Here is a 17,693-nt window from a genome sequence, read left to right as displayed (position 1 = left end):
GCCATTAAACTGTGGCATATTCAAATAGAATAAATGATTCTGCTATAAATAGACTATATTTTCAAATAGTTATTGCATTTGTAATGTGTTGCTCACATTAAAATATTGCTAACCCAACCATCTAGATGCTTGATGATTATTTTAAAAAAATGTCAATAATATCAGGCTTGGAAAACATCACCATGTCATGAAAGATGAATCAAAATAACATTGACATTGCACAGCAGTACATAGTTTTAATGCTGTGCCATAATGACAAACAAAACCATTCATAGAATCACATTTCATGCACTTCAAGAATGATTAGTTATGACAGTTTTATTACATGAACCTTGACTGGCAAAATGGCTATCCCTTAATAAGGGTTTGATCTCCTACAATTTTACAATCATATATCACATAGGTAAATAGAATCTCACCATTTATATGAGTATCCGATGACATTAGTATATAGCAATATAAATTTGACTAGTATTTTAAAGTAGTAACAGTGAAAATAGGTTCATTTGCAATGCCAAATACAGCCTGAATAGTATATGTGTTACTTTTTGTTGAAGCACAAAGAAAATACCAGCTTAAGTAAGAAATTTAAGTGATGTACTTAAAAGACCTTTTAGTGAAACTGTCAAGAATCATAGAGACAAGAAAATTTTATTCTTCTATATATCATTAGCTGAACTTCAAAACAGAAACGAGAAATCGTAAGTAACCATATGTTCAAAGTATGATTTATTCGTACACTTTTTGATTGATAATATGTCTTACATCAGATATATTTGAAATGTAGATTTCTCCCAAAATAGTATTATCTCAGTATGTTTGCAGCTCTTGATAATATAATGAGATAATGGGAGATAAATGCAGTGGGAGATACACATTTAATTTTTTTTTAATCTCGGATAGTCACTTGAGGCAAATGAATCATTAATTTATCTGCAATTTTAAAGTTGAGTAATAATTTCTTCAGAATTACTTTTTCTAAGATTTGACAATTCTTTTCATTAATATATTCAAGTTGAACTATTTTGAAGTACGTTTCAGCAAAGGTAAAATGAAAACGGACAGACAAACTTTAAAATCAAGAAAACATCTGTGAGCATAAAGAGTAACATTAGCTAACATTAATTTAAAATAAAATTGTGGGGAACAGCCAAGATGGCTGACTAGATGGAGTCAGGAAGAACTTCTCTCACCAAGAGAGACCAGACCATCAAGTAGATTAGCACGCTATAAACAGATCTTCAGAAAGAAGGAAGGAATTGAGTGTGAACAGAGGGAAGACACAGATTCTGGGTTAAAAGGGGAAGGAACTGGGAACCCTTCATGGGGTTGCCAAGCATTGGGACTCATTCCTGGCCCTGAATGGCTCCTGGGGAAGGGGTGAGTGCAGTAGGTGTGGAATGGCCCACTCTCGCCATGGAGTTCTGGAATCCCAGTGGTGAGAGACTGTATACTCTCCATGGACATCTGAGCTGGCAGGTAGAACTGCCTGGGGGATTGGCAGAGACAGAACTCCAGCCTGCATAGGGCACAGAAGGTTTGGTGCAGGAACAGGCACAGTGGAGCACAGCCATGGGCACCCATCCCACAAGGCTCAACATACTCCACTAGGTGGCATTAGCCTTTGTTATCTGCTGGACTAGACAGAGCGGGGTGGCCTTCCCTACGTGACAGGGCCAGTCTGATCTAAGCAGCCCTTTGTCTGTCAGCCTCTCCAAGGGTCTCAGCATGACTGCAGCCACTTGCAGCACAGCCTCAGCTTGTCAGTGGTCACTGCCATAGCTTTCACCAGCCGACCCTATCCACCAGAGTGCTTTTGCAGACAGACCTCTGCCAGCAAACACCCACACACGGCAGTCCTCCACCAGTGCACACTTGCCTGCAGCCTTCCACCTGCCACTTTACTGGCTTATACGCATACACGGATCCACAGAACACCTACCTGATAAACCTGTCATCATCCCACCAATGTACACGTGTGCGTATATCTACAGGTGTGCCCATATGCATGGACCATCTGCCGTCACCTACCCAAATGTGCAAGGGCCCACTTCTACCCTACTGAAAAATTTTTCATGCAGCCCCCATTGGAGTGTTGTTGCCAGAAGACTGGGAACATCTTGGACCCTCCAGCACAGTACACACTTAACCTTGAGAGGTCAAAGAACAAAGCTGCAGGCCTGGGCCCAGCCCTCCAGTGTTAAAACATGCAGCCCAGGAGTGCTGAGCTAAACCTACATTGCCTGAAAGCAACCAGAAAGAAAACCAATAAACTAAACTCAACTTATTCCATAGCCAAACCCTCAAGGTCACCAAAGAACACAAAAACAAAATTCCCTGAGAGACAGCTTCAAAGATTAAGGAAACATCAGCCCACACAGATGAGAAAGAACCAGTGCAAGAACTCTGGCAACTTTAAAAGCCAGAGTAACTTCATACCTCCAAAAACCTGCACTAACTCCCCAGCAATAGTTCTTAACCAGGCTTAAATGGCTGAAATCACAGACATAGAATTCAGAATCTGGATAGGAAGGAGACCCATCAAGATACAGCAGAAGGTTAAAATTCAATCCAAGAAAAACTAAAATGGTGCATGTATTAAAAGATGATATAGCCATTTTAAGAAAATAACAAACTGAGCTTCTGGAAATAAAAAATTCACTACAGGAATTTCAAAATGCAATAGAAAGCATTCATAATATAATTGACCAAGCTGAGAAAAGAATCTCAGAGCTTGAAGAATGCTCATTTAAATCAACACAAGCAGACAAAAACAAAGAAAAAGAATTTTTAAATATGAGCAAAACCTCAGAAATGTGAGAATATGTAGAGACCAAACTTACAACTTATTGGAATCCCTGAAAGAGATGGAGTGATGGAGCAACTTGAAAAACATAGTTGAGGATTCTGTCCACAAAAATTTCCCCAACCATTCTAGAAAGGTCAACATGCAAATTCAGGAAACTCAGAGAACCACTGAGGCATGCTATGAAAAACAACCATCCCCAAGACTTATAGTCATCAGATTCTTCATAGTCAAGCAAAAGAAAAAAAAATTAAAGGCAGCTACAGGAAAGAGGCAGGTCACATTGAAAGATAACCCCGTCAGGCTAACACCAGACCTTTCAACACAGATTATACAAACCAGAAGGGATTGGGGCCCATATTCAGCACCATTAAAAAAAGAAATTTGAACCAAGAATTTAATATCCAGTCAATTGAGCTTCATAAGCAAACAAAAAATAAAACTTTTTTCAGAGAAGCAAATGCTATGAGAATTTCTTACCACCAGACTGCCTTACAAAAAGTTCTTAAGGGAGTGCTAAACATGGAAATGAAAGACCATAACCTGCCACCACAAAAAATACACACAAGTACATAGTACATTGACTCTAAAAGCAACTGTACAATCAAGTGTACATAACAACCAGTTAACAACATGAAGACAAGATTATATCCTTAAATATCTATATTAACCTCAATGTAAATGGTCTAAATATCCATTAAAAATCACAGTGGCAAGTTGGATAAAGAAGCAAGACCAAACTGTAGGCTATGTTCAAGAGACCCATCTCATATAAAAAGACACTCTAGGATTAAAATAAATGAATACAGACAGATATATTAGGCAAATGAAAAAAAAAGAAGTGGTTGCTAGTCTAATTTTAGGCAAAACAAACTTTAAAACAACTATCAAAAAGGACAAAGGAGGACATTATGTAATGATAAAGGATTCAATTCAAAAAGACTTAACTATCCTAAATATATACTCACCCAACACTGTAAACACCAGAATAATAAAACAAGTTCTTAGAGGTTTATGAAGAGACTTAGATAACCACAGAATAATGGTGAGAAACTTCAACACCCAACTGACAGTGTTAGGCAGATTATCAAAGGAGAAAACTAACAAAGATATTCATGACCTAAACTCGACACTTTATGAAATTGTTTGAAATGCTCGTTCCCTGGTGCCGTAAAGAAATGGCACTTGAACATAAATTTAATTTACTCAACATAGATTTAATGTACTTCCTACAGAAAGGGTACACTACCCATTAGTTTTGCCACAAGAGTACATCGAACAAAGGAGACAGGGTCATTTATAAACTGACGCATCCACCCTACTGTTGTGTCTGGTTTCCATTGGCTGGAACAGGACTTCACATTCTGTATTTGTCCCAATTGGCTAGCAACTTAGAACTTTTTAAAAGAGGTGAACAAAGGAAGTAGGAAGTAACTTGTGGAATGCTGAGAAAGGTAAAAACATTTTTAAATAAAGAAGAGGAACAGGCTATCACCTAATGCTTGCTTGGACCAGTATAAGCATGTCAGGGCAAATATTTAGGCTAAATTGTGGGAGCTAAGAACGTAATGTACATTGATTTCTTTATTATGGCTAGCAGATATTTAAGAATGTTAGCACAGGTCTTTGAATAAATTTTGCTTCTAAGAGAAGTTACTGTTTCTTCCTAATTAGACGGGGAGGAAAGTCTTCGAAGAGGAACCTCTACTTTACTTTTTAGAAAATGAACCTAACAGATATCTACATAATACTGCACCCTTAAAAATAGACATTCTTATTTGCACACCACACATAATCTAAGATCAACCACATACTTGGCCATGAAGCAATTCTCAACAAATTATGAAAAATTGAAATTATTCCAGTTACACTCAGAGCACAGCACAATAAAAATAGAAATCAACACTAAGAAGATCTCTCAGAGCCATATATCTACGTAGAAATTAAACAATCTGCTCCTGAATAACTTTTGGGTAAATAATAAAATTAGGGCAGAAATTTAAAAAAAAATCTTCCAAACTAATGAAAACAAAGATACAACATACCAGAATCTCTAGGCCACAACTAAAGCAGTGTTAACAGAAAAGTTTATAGCAAAACATCTACATGAAGAAGTTAGTAAGCTCTCACATTAACAATGTCACATCTAGAGGAACATCTAGAGAAAAGCAGTAGCAAACCATCCAAAGCTAGTAGATGGAAAGAAATATCAAAAATCACAGCTGAACCGAATGAAATTGATATGTTAAAAACCACATAAAAGATCAACAAAACCAAAAGTTTATTTTTTAAAATAATAAATAAGATTGATAAATGGCTAGCTAGACTAATGAAAAACAAAACAGAGAAGTTCCAAACAAACACAAGCAGAAATGATATAGATAACATTACCCCAAAGAAATACAAAAAGAAACTCAGAGACTATTACAAACACCTGTGTGCACAGAAACTAGAACACCTAGAAGAAATCGATAAATTCCTGGAAACATACAGCCTCCCAAGATTGAAATTGAAAATAAGAAATTGAAATCCTGAACAGACCAATAATAAATTCCAAAATTGAATCAGGAATAAAAAACCTACCAATGAGAAAAAGCCCTAGCCAGACAGAATCGCAGCCAAACTTTACCAGACTTTCAAAACGAACTGGTACCAATGCTACTAAGACTATTTTTTTTAATTGAGGAAGAAGGACTCCTCCCTAACTCATTCTATGAGGACAGCATTATTCTGATACCAAAATCTGGCAGAGACACAACAAAATAAGAAAACCTGAGGACAATAACCCCGATGAAGATATGTTCAAAATTGCCGACAAAACTGTAACAAACTGAATTCAGCAGCACATCAAAATTGGCCATAATAAAATAGGCTTCACAGGATAATAGGTGTTGTAAAATGCAATTTATCATATAAACAGAACTAAACCCAAAACTCACATGATCGCCTCAATAGATGCAAAAAGGCTTTTCATTAAATTCAATATTGCTTCCTGTTAAAAAAAAAACAACAAACTATACACAAAAGGAACATACCTCAAAATAATAAAAGCCGTCTTTGCCAACATTGTACTAAACAGGCAAAACCTGGAAACATACGGAAAACAAGACAAGGAGTCCTACTCTTACCATTCCTATTCAACGTAGTACTGGAAATCCTAGCCAGAGCAATTCGGCAAAATAAAGAAAAAAAGGGCATCTAAATAGGAAGAGAGGAAGTCAAACTATCTCTCTTCATAGAGGATATGATTCTGTATCTAGAAAACTCCATAGTCTGGGCTCAAAGGCTCCTAGAATTAATAAACCACCTCAGCAAATTTTACAATACAAAATCAATGTACAAAAATCAGTAACATTTCTATACACCAATAGTACTAAAGCTGAGAGCCAAAACAAAAATACAATCTCATTCACAATAGCAACAAAAATATAAATACCTAGGAATATAGCTAATCAGAGAGGTGGATGATGTCTACAATGAGAATTACAAAACACTGCTGAAGGAAATTAGAGATGACACAAAGAAACAAAAAAAAATTACATGCTCATGTATAAAAAGAATCAATATTGTTAAAATGGCCATACAGACCAAAGCAATGTACAGACTCAATGTTATTCATGTCAAACTACCAGTGACATTTTTTTCACAGAATTAGAATAATAAAACTATTCTAAAATTTATGTAGAACCAATAAAGATCCCAAACAGCCAAAGGAATCCTAAGCAAATGAATAAAGCTGGAAGCATCACATGACCTAACTTGAAACTCTACTACAAGGCAATAGTAATCAAAACAGTATGGTACTAGCACAAAAACAGACACATAGATCAATGGAACAGAATAGGAAGCCCAGAAAAAAAGCCACACAAATACAATAATCTGATCTTTGGCAACGTTGTCAATAACAAGGAATGGAGAAAAGAACTCCCCATTCAATAAATGGCACTTGGATAACTGGCTAGCTATATGCAGAAGATTGAAACTGGGCATCCTTCTTTCACTATATACAAAATTCAGCTTGATTTGGTGAATTAAATATTTAAATGTAAAGATGGATTAAAGACTGAAATGTAAAATCCAAACTGTAAAAACCCTGGAAAACAAGATAGGGTAATACCATTCCAGACACAGGGAACTGGGAAAGATTTCATGACAAAAATGCCAAAACCAATTGCAACAAAAGCAATGATTAACAAATGTGTTCTGATTAAACTCAAGAGCTTCTGTACAGCAAAAGAAACTATCAACGAAGTGAACAAACAACCTACAGAATGGGAGAAAATATTTGCAAACTATGCATCTGACAAAGGTCTAGTATCCAGCTCCTAGCAGGAACTTAAACAATTGAATAAGCGTATAACAAACGACTCCATTAAAAATGGGAAAATAACATTAATAGACATGTAAAAGACGATATACACGCATATGAAAAAAAAGCTCAGTGTCGCTAATCATTAGAGAGATGCAAATCAAAACCACAATGAACTATGATCTCACACCAGTCAAAATGGCTATTGTTAAAAAGTCACCATATAACAGATGTTGGCAAGGTTGTAGAGAAAAGGGGACACTTATACACTATTGGTGGTGGTGTAAATTAGTTCAGTCACAGTTGGAGATTTCTCAATGAATTTAAAACAGAACTATTGTTTGGCCCAGCAATACCCTTACTGTTTATATGCCCAAAAGAATATAAGTCATTCTACCAAAGAGACACATGTACTCACGTTCATTGCAGCACTATTCACAATAGCAAAGTCATGAAATCAACCTAGAAGCTCATCAACAGTGGACTGGTTAAAGAAAATATGGTACATATAATGCCATGGAGTACTATGCAGCCATAAAAAAATAAAATTATGTCCTTTGCATCAACATGGATGGAGCTGGAGGCCATTATCATATGTAAATTAACACAGGAACAGAAAACCAAATACCACGTGTTCTCACTTATAAGTGGGAGCAAAGCACTGAGTACACACGGATACTAAGAGAGGAACAATAAACACTGGAGCCTGCTTGAGGGTGGAGGGTTGGAGGAGGGTGAAGGTCAAAAATCTACCCATTCGTTACTATGTTCACAACACGGGTAATAAAATCATTTGTACACCAACCCCAGCAACAAGCAATTTACTCATATAACAAACCTGCACATGCACCCCCTGAATCTAAAAGTTGAATAAAATAATAAAATAAAATTCTCCTAATTTTAAAACTAATGCAATCATTAATACATTCCAGAATGTCTTTCAATTTGTGCATGTATGTGGGCAAAAAACCAAGACAAAATACAAATACAAAAAGTGTCATATACCACATAGAATTCTCATCACTTACATGAATACCTAATGACATTAAATATACTGCAAAATAAATTTGACCAGCATTTTATTGCAATCACACTGAGTAGACAATTTTTAATGCCAAATAAGAAAGTTTTTGTTACCAAATAATAATGACCTTCAAAATCATAATGATCTTTTGTCTAAAACTGAAGAATAATAACAATATATGGTATAAAATTGTCAAAGAATGTATGTAGTATGCTAAATAAAGAGTAGAAATTTTTAAAATTTTTTCAATTGTAAATTGGTAAAATATGATTCATAAAAATGCTTTCACTTCTGCTGAAATATTCATTTCAAGTCCACAGAAGATGCTGATGTATCTCTTTTATGATGCTCAACTGTGGGAAGGGAGTTCATAATTCAGTTTCTTTGTCTCCAGTGGGCACATTTGTTAAGATTTCCTCCATAACAAGGGCATCAACACTAACGGGTTTTGTGAACACATGTCAGTCTTGAAAGCCACATATACTATGAAAAAGCTGGTGATATTGCTGCCCAATAATAAAAGGCCTTATTGGACCTTCCTGACTAAAGTTCCTAGAAGGTTCTTAGAATGATCACTTGTGTATATAGCTTTCATAATATATAACCATGTCTGTTACCAAAAAATGTTACAATGTTACCAAAAAATAAATATGAATAATTTGGCAAATTATCATAATTCTCCATCTAAAATGTTGACAAGGATCATAAATGTTTTGTTTGTTTGTTTTCTTTTTTTGTTTGTTTTTTTGAGACAGAGTCTTGCTCTTGTTGCCCAGGCTGGAGTGCAAAGGCACGATCTTGGCTCACTCAACCTCTGCCTATGAGATTCAAGCGATTCTCCTGCCTCAGCCTCCTGAGTAGCTGGGATTACAGGCACACCACACCCAGCCAATTTTTGTATTTTTAGTAGAGACGGGATTTCACCATGTTGACCAGGCTGGTCTTGAACTCTTGACCTCGTGATCCACCCTCCTTGGCCTCCGAAAGTGCTGGGATTACAGGCATGAGCCACCGTGCCCGGCCTTCATAATTGTTTTTTAACCCAACAAACTAGAGGGAGAATCTTAGGTACTTTCCGAGTTAGCAGTAGAGATTTTATTTTTTTAAAGCATTCTGCCACTTTTTTCGTTGGTTGCATTTATCATTTTTCTGGCTTTTTTTGTTAAGAGTTCAGGGAATTCCACAGCCTTGTCCAGGGGGCTGCTTCGAAACTGCTTAGAGAACACTCATTATTTTCTACTATATGTGATAAATCCTCCTGCTCTGCTATCTTTGTCCTGAGTTATTATCCTTGAACCTTTCAAAGTTTAGCATTGTTTGTATCCCCCAGCATTTTGGCAAAGATTTATATGCATTCCAACTGTCACAATAAATTATATACCCTTTCTTGTGGCTGAAACTACAATTGTCCTGCTAATTTCATTGTTTCTTACTTTGCTTTGTTCCCCATGGTTCTTTCTGGGAATTGCTTAGACAAGTAGTCTGATAGACAACAAACATCACTAAAACTTTGTATGGTGTTTTCAACTAATAGATAACACAAAAGTCATGTGCAAAGTGATTTTGCTTTTTTTGTTCAGAAATTTTTATGACACGGAGTCAGTGTACAAATTATACTTCAGCTGTTAATCATTCATTGACTCTTTCAATTTATATATTACTACTTTTGAGAACAATCTCAAAGGAGAATATTTCATTAGCAATTTTAAGCCATATTTTCACTCTTCTTCTACATTCATATTAGCTGTTGTTTTTATTAATAATTTAGTAGTTTTTTTACACTGCCATATGACCTTAGACAGGGATTTCAGTTATTGTAACCAATTGTGAACTATGTTCAGATTTACTGTGTTTTTATTCATTGCATAATTTCTAAAACAAACTTTGTAGTTTTCTATTTGAAGATAAGTAACCTTTCTCAAGTAAAATAACTGGGTACTACTGGGACTTCTGCCTGAAGAAATTGATGAGATTTTTTCAGGAAAATAGAGGGAATGGAGGTTAGTGATCACGGTACAGGGTACAGAGTCATGCTGCCTGAGTTTACTTCCATCTTTGTCACTTATTAGTTGGGTGACCTGGGGCAAGTTATATAATATTTCTTTAAATATTTTTATCTGAAACATAAAAATTATAATTGTACCTAAATGATCATAATATTGGCACAATTGTTTTAAAACTATGCTACAATAGAAATATTTTAGGTCCGTGGCACAGAATCAATTTTGAAAAAAGTTAATTGTTTTTATTATTAGTATTAAAAATGTTAATGCAAAATAGAGTAGGACATGTAGTGATATTATAAGACATTGTATTTGACAACTAGTGCTACACTTTGTGATTAACTATAATTTTTAAATTATATAGAAAAAATGAGAGTACAGATTGAAGGAGTAAGGAAAATTTTCGTAGCACAAAGGCATATATATCTTGATAATTAAGTGGAGGTTTTTAAACAGAGAAAGATGATTCTTACTGGCATAAAAAAGATGTGAAAAAACATGGAGAAAGGTATAGGAATACTTTGCATAAGAGACAATTTAAACTTAAAGAAAAATGTTTTAAAGGTAGTTCAAATGGTCAAAAAACCAAGAAATAACGATGCTATAACATTGGTAGAAAATAAGAAATTTAACAAATAGAAATTCATTTGAAGAAGAAATATGGATGTTAAGTATGAGGAGACAATCTTTTGGAGATAAACTTTGTAGGTTTTAGAAATAGATTCTCCAAAAAAAAGATAGATTTCACCAGGCGAAGAATGCCAGTGAAAGCTAAGAGAGTTATGTTTCTGAGGGATAATATTTGAAAAGCACGGGAGGCTAATAATTTCTCAGAGACATTTAGATTTGAGAAAAGAAAGAAGAGCAATAACAAGATAAATTTCACAAGCAGGAAGATTTTTTCATATCTTTACCTTTTCATTATTATCTCTAGTTATCTTAAATGCAAATATTTTTTATCAATTTGACTAATATGTTACTAGTCCACACAAAATCAGTGAGTAGAAAAATTCCATGTAATATCATCCTAATTTCATAAGGGTGTTATTTCTGATGGTTCTCTCTATTTAATCTTAGGTCATCCTAAATAATTTTGGTAATATAGAAAGAAATGTGATCCAGAAATCCTAAAAAGTATTTACTACTTAAAAATTGCGAACAAAGGGCTAATATACAGAATCTACAATGAACTCAAACAAATTTACAAGACAAAAACAAACAACCCCATCAAAAAGTGGGCAAAGGACATGAACAAACACTTCTCAAAGGAAGACATTTATGCAGCCAAAAAACACATGAAAAAATGCTCATCATCACTGGCCATCAGAGAAATGCAAATCAAAACCACAGTGAGATACCATCTCACACCAGTTAGAATGGTGATACTTAAAAAGTCAGGAAACAACAGGTGCTGGAGAGGATGTGGAGAAATAGGAACACTTTCACACTGTTTGTGGGACTGTAAACTAGTTCAACCATTGTGGAAGTCAGTGTGGCGATTCCTCAGGGATCTAGAACTAGAAATACCATTTGACCCAGCCATCCCATTACTGGGTATATAACCAAAAGATTATAAATCATGCTGCTATAAAGACACATGCACATGTATGTTTATTGCAGCACTATTCACAATAGCAAAGACTTGGAACCAACCCAATTGTCCAACAACGATAGACTGGAATAAGAAAATGTGGCACATATACACCATGGAATACTATGCAGCCATAAAAAATGATGAGTTCATGTCCTTTGTAGGGACATGGATGAAACTGGAAACCGTCATTCTCAGTAAACTATCTCAAGGACAAAAAACCAAACACCGCATGTTCTCACTCATGGGTGGGAATTGAACAATGAGAACACATGGACACGGGAAGGGGAACATCACACTCTGGGGACTGTTGTGGGGTGGGGGGAGGGGGGAGGGATAGCATTAGGAGTTATACCTAATGCTAAATGACGAGTTAATGGGTGCAGCACACCAACATGGCACATGGATGCATATGTAACAAACCTGCACATTGTGCACATGTACCCTAAAACTTAAAGTATAATAAGAATCATCATAAAAAAGAAAAAAAATTACCAAAACATGTAATAAAACTTTTATCTCAAGTAAGGATCCACAATATTTATGATGAATTATCCAGAAAGAAAACTATTAATCATGTGCTTAGTAATATGCTAATCTAAACTAAAATATCACATAGTTCATACTGTACATTTTGTATGAGCTTTGACATAAGCTTTGAAAATATGTTCTGATATAATTTTGAAAATATTTAATAAAGGGCATGATTTGCTACTGCATGAAGATTGAACCTCATTCAATGTTTTCGCACACTATTTTTTTCACCCAACTTCAAACCTGTGATCTTAATTGTAATTATAGTGTTTACCCACATTGAATAATCACAGAAGTGGTCATCCATTATAACTGACGGATAGCTGTAGAAACTGTACACGCTATTTGGAGCTCCATTGAGGGCATCTTATCTTGTGAAAACAAATCACTTTTAACAACAAACCCAGTAATAATAATACATAATTACTTTTATATTAATTATATTGTAATTTACATTGTAAATTATAAATACAATTCAATAATAAAATACAATTACCTTGTCATTATAATTAACTAAATTGTAAAACAATCACAATTACAATTAATTACATTTAATCAAAACCAAATAATTATAATAATAAACAATTAAATAATAAATAATTAGAAATAATTTTACAAACTGTTTTTATGCAAAATGCTACCTTTATACATGTTCATACAGTGCTATTTCCGAATCTCTGTTAGAGATTTCCTGGCTTACAATAATTCGTGCTGCAGTTCCTATGGAACATATTAAATATACCTTCACTTTATCAATTTTTCAAAGTATTTACACAAATATATTTTTTATTTTATTAATGCAAAATATCACATTCATCTACTTTTCTGTGGAAACCTAGACTATTGGAATTTTTCACTTTTCTTTGGAGGCAGAAACATTTTTCTCATTCCTGCTCCAGGTAGCCGCTTTATAAAATCAACTGTTCTGTCACGCTTATTGAAGCTCTTTTCTACTTACGTCTTATCTAGATAAGATACTGCCCAATTTATAAGTAGCTAATAACCATCAATTATTTCTTTAAATGAAATTTGTTATGATTTTGTTTCCAAACATGTTCTAATAAAGTCATATTTTATCCCAAGAGAAAAGTAGGTTATTTGTTGAACTGGGTAACAATAGAAATAGAGTGGTATTACTCTGCTAGAATAAATAATAAAGACACACAGAAGTTTTAAAAATCTCTTAAAAATGTTAAAAAATATTTACACAGATTTAGTCAGAGTGTCACTGGGACTAATAATTCTTTATTTTTCAGCTAGGTTTTTAAAATAATGTACAATTCCTGTATGGAATACTTGTGAGCAGATGAACATGATAGAGCATGATATAAAGAGACATAAGCGTGAAAATTTCTTAAGCTCTCTAGAAGAGAGTTGAAGATGCAGACAAGAACAATAATTACAGTGTTAAGAAACAAATAGATCAAGATAAAGAAAGATCAGTTGAGGATTTGCAGCTGGGGACATTTCATACATTTTTGCTGCATTAAATGAGAAAAGCATAAGAAATGGGTGAAATTATTTGTTTGTATGTGTATGCATAGATCCAGTTTGTAGTTTTATATGCTTCTATTTTTCATGAAAAACATTCCTGTCTCCTTGCCTTAGCAGCTAACTCATGAATAGTGGTTTTCTCTCTTTCTGTTTCTTCACCGGTCTGATTGTTGTGGCATTACTAGGGTAACCTAAGAGATTATTCTTGTAACAAAGCAGAACTTAAAAATTATAAACCTTGGGAGAACATTAAGATTGTCATTGTATAGAAGACATATTTTTTTAGAACATAAAAAAAGTTCTAAAATAAAACAAAGAAAAATGTAAAGCTGATAAGTCTGAGAAATCGCAGGAAGACAAAATATCAGGATTGATCAAAACGAGAACAAAAGATAGAGATAAAAGACATATAACAAGAATTCTGCCTTCAGGAAATAATGTCTTCTGATAAGATATTTTTTTTTCTTCCCAAGATTAAATTCCTACTCCAGGGCCTGAAAACAAACAATGTCAGAAATGTCATAAAAATTAATTTGGTGTCAAAAAGTAAAGTTTTTTAAAACCTGACAAATGTGGCTTTGTAGGTATATGAGTAATCTCTTTGGTATATATTTATGTACTTTAATAAGTATTCAATGTTATCTAGTTTTAAAATATGCTAAAAAGATAAGATCCAAAGGCCATTGAGAGAAGTTATTTTTACTGATGTCCATGTGTTTAAAGATTTTTCAGGATTAGCAAGATTTTTCAATGTCTTTCAAAAATTGGCAAATACATTCTTTTAAATACTTTGTATAATGTAATGCAGCAAAAAGTGTTTTTCTGTGTCTTCAATTTGTAAAACCTAAAGATCAATAAAATTTTGAAATGCACTATGATATATGGGAAAATGCTGAAATATTATTTTTATATTTTAGATGATTTAAATAATATCAAAATAAAGATAATTTTGAAAAAGTGAAAAAAGTCACAATTTAAGTAAAGCTGTTAAAGATTAGTACTTACAAAGGAAAATAAAATAATAGCTATCAATAATTCTTGTCCTGATATAGGAAACTAGACTATTGTCATATTGTCAGCTATCTACTTTTGCAACAGGATATTTCCAGGATTTTTTGTAAGCTGCTTGACTTCAGTTTCCTAATTATTAGAATCAGACTCTAAATCACATCAACACAAAACGCGTTCCTTTAAAAGTTTAAGATTTCAAGTAATTGTTATGTCTATTAGTTGACATAAATTATTATAAAAATAATACTTTTTTGTGAGGGTGACTGCACATTCTTTTACACATAAATTCGACTTTGATTCATTTACTCATTTTCCAACAATAGAAATGACTTTGTTATTATTGTTTTACACACAATCATCTTGTTACCCCTTTCTACTTTATATTAAAAAGTCATTTTCAAATGTCTTCCTACTTACTACTGTAATCTAAACTTTCTGGAGCCACTTTATTAGATAGAATTGGTCTAAGTCATTACACAGGTGGCAATTCAATTACTAGCTTAATGAGATCCATGTTTTATGCTAAGATAGAAATAACTATTAAAATAAATTTATTTTAAGTAGAAATACACCAAAAATACTTATAGAGATAATCAGAGTAACATGGCTCATATAGATTATGTGATTAGATAAAAATATGAGTTTGATAAAAAGCTCAATGTATTAGAAAATACTGTTATAAAACTATAGCTAACAACTATAATCCAATAGTTAGAAACTTAATCCACTATATGTATACTATATATATACTATATATACACACTATATATATACTATATATATATATACCGTATATAGTGATATATATCTTTTTGGTTTTGTTCTTTGTCCCTTACTATAATGCTTTTCTGGCACTTTTCAGCATAACCAATTCCTATATGACTTTATAGCAAAATAAAAAATGTCACCTTCCTCAAAAATTTTAAACAGAGTAAGCATATTTCAAGCAATTATATTCCTTCCTGTGTAGGCTTTCTGTTTCATCACAAATTTTAAATAGATTGTACTCAAATGTTTATAAATTTTAGGTACATTCACTATTTGCAATTTATTTCTATATTATTTAGATGATTATATTGTCTTCCACATAAGACTACTTTTTGACAATTTATGGCACATTTTCTACCTTTACTGAATTAGTCTTTATGTTTGTCATAATGCCATATGTACAGAAAGTACTCAGTAGTTATTCTGTGTTTGTCCTAAAATAAAGTAATATAAGAGTTCTACTTATTTACTGTGAAATATAATTAATTTAAGGCATTAAATTATGAGTTTCATGATTATTTTCACAACATAAACATTGCTCAACTAAATCTAAAATATTAAAAATGTTCCCTACCAAAACTCACAGAATATACAACACCAACAGTGAACCATTAGCAAAATTCCAGGGATTCAGTCTAGGTCTGGGTGCTGATAGCACAGAAAGCCAGTAACTGAGACTACAAGTGTTGCCAAAGAAGAAGGCTTTAATTGGGTGCTGCAGTCGAGGAGATAGGAGCTGTCTCAAATCTGTCTCCCTGACTGACTAAAACCAGGGGTTTATATAACAGGGAGGAAATGTAACTGTGTAAGAAAACAGGAACTATGGAGGGGAAAGGACACAGTTATGATGAATGAGGGGTCCAGCATCTCATTGTCTGGATGTGGTGATCTGGTGAGTTTTAGTTTTTTGATACTTTTTGAGAGGGCTAAGGGACCCTTTCCTGAGGAAAGAACTCAGATAAAATAAAAGTATAAAGCTTTAAGAACAGAAGGGTTAATTTCGTTGTTTATACAAAAATAACTGTCTATGGGACTATTGGATCAGTTTCAGAACTTTAAACGATAGAATTTTGGTTACTCTGGTCTGCCAAAGGACTCATTAATTTCAACAAATGTGCCAGTCTGTTGAGGGATATTTATAATGCGGGAGGCCATGCATGTGTGGGGACATTGTTATATGGGAAATTTCTGTACTTTCTACTTAATTTTTTTCTATGAAACAAAAACTGCTCCAAAAATAAAGTTTGTAAAAACAATATTTGCCAGTAATTATAGACATTTTTATGTTTAACATTTGGAGTAAACTTTATCAAGAAGGTATACAAATAAAATATAATTGAAATACATCAAATATAAATATTTTTAAGTAAATAATAAAAGATTAGTTGAAGAGGTAAATTTAATTTACCTATTAATTTTAGGTCTATTAATAAAATTAAACACTATAATTTAGATGAACAGTGTGAAGGATTTCTATGTGAATGATACTTGGCCAGTATAAATACATGAAGCAAAAATTTGCCTAATATTTTGCTTAAATATAAATAAATACTTGCATCAATTAATGTATTTAACATATAGAAAGTTTCCTGTTATAATAAAATCAAGTTTAAATATAAATTAAAACAACTTTGTGAAGAAAAATTGGAAATGCTGGAGATTAAAGGATCAATTAGAGTTAAATGCTAGAATATTTATGCCAAAGAAATATTAAGCAAACTATTGTTTTTGAGTTCCTTGTAAAACTATGGTTTTCATACACTCTATCATATATTGCACTTATAGAAAAATTTAAACCTATTTGAAAATAAAACTTTATGATGTAAATTCTAAATAATATATAAAACTTACATGTTTTGTGAAACTTTTGCTTAACATCATGAATAGTAGATGATTGTGTCACCTGAAAAGGAAAAGAAAATAGAGTTATTTTTAAAAACTGTTAATTTGTTTTCTATCCATTTAAGAAAAAAAATTTAAATATATCATAAAATTCTTACACAATAAGAATTTTTGCTTCATTTATCTTTTTAGTGATTACTATTTAGACAAACTTTAAATGTTGCAATCAGTAACAATGTAATTTTCTTAAAATTTTGTTTGTATACAACAGTAATAGCTTTATTACATTGATTCAATCCAATTCGTGTCCC

At 33.1% G+C, this 17,693-nt stretch overlaps 1 protein-coding gene across 2 annotated transcripts in view; it reads right to left on the bottom strand.

Moving 5' to 3' along the window:
- Nucleotides 1-17,693, bottom strand: part of TECRL (trans-2,3-enoyl-CoA reductase like) — a 148,223-nt gene that overhangs the window by 93,202 nt on the left and 37,328 nt on the right. For both annotated transcript variants that reach the window (XM_030818425.1, XM_003268415.4), the window contains exon 2: nucleotides 17,392-17,443. In XM_030818425.1, coding sequence (XP_030674285.1) covers nucleotides 17,392-17,443 — 52 coding nt within the window. The remainder of the gene's footprint in view (nucleotides 1-17,391; nucleotides 17,444-17,693) is intronic.

The sequence above is a fragment of the Nomascus leucogenys genome, chromosome 9 (assembly GCF_006542625.1).
Source record: "Nomascus leucogenys isolate Asia chromosome 9, Asia_NLE_v1, whole genome shotgun sequence".
NCBI lineage: Eukaryota > Metazoa > Chordata > Mammalia > Primates > Hylobatidae > Nomascus > Nomascus leucogenys.
The sequence above is the reverse complement of the archived record's forward strand: the minus strand, read 5'-3'. Positions and strand labels throughout refer to the sequence as shown.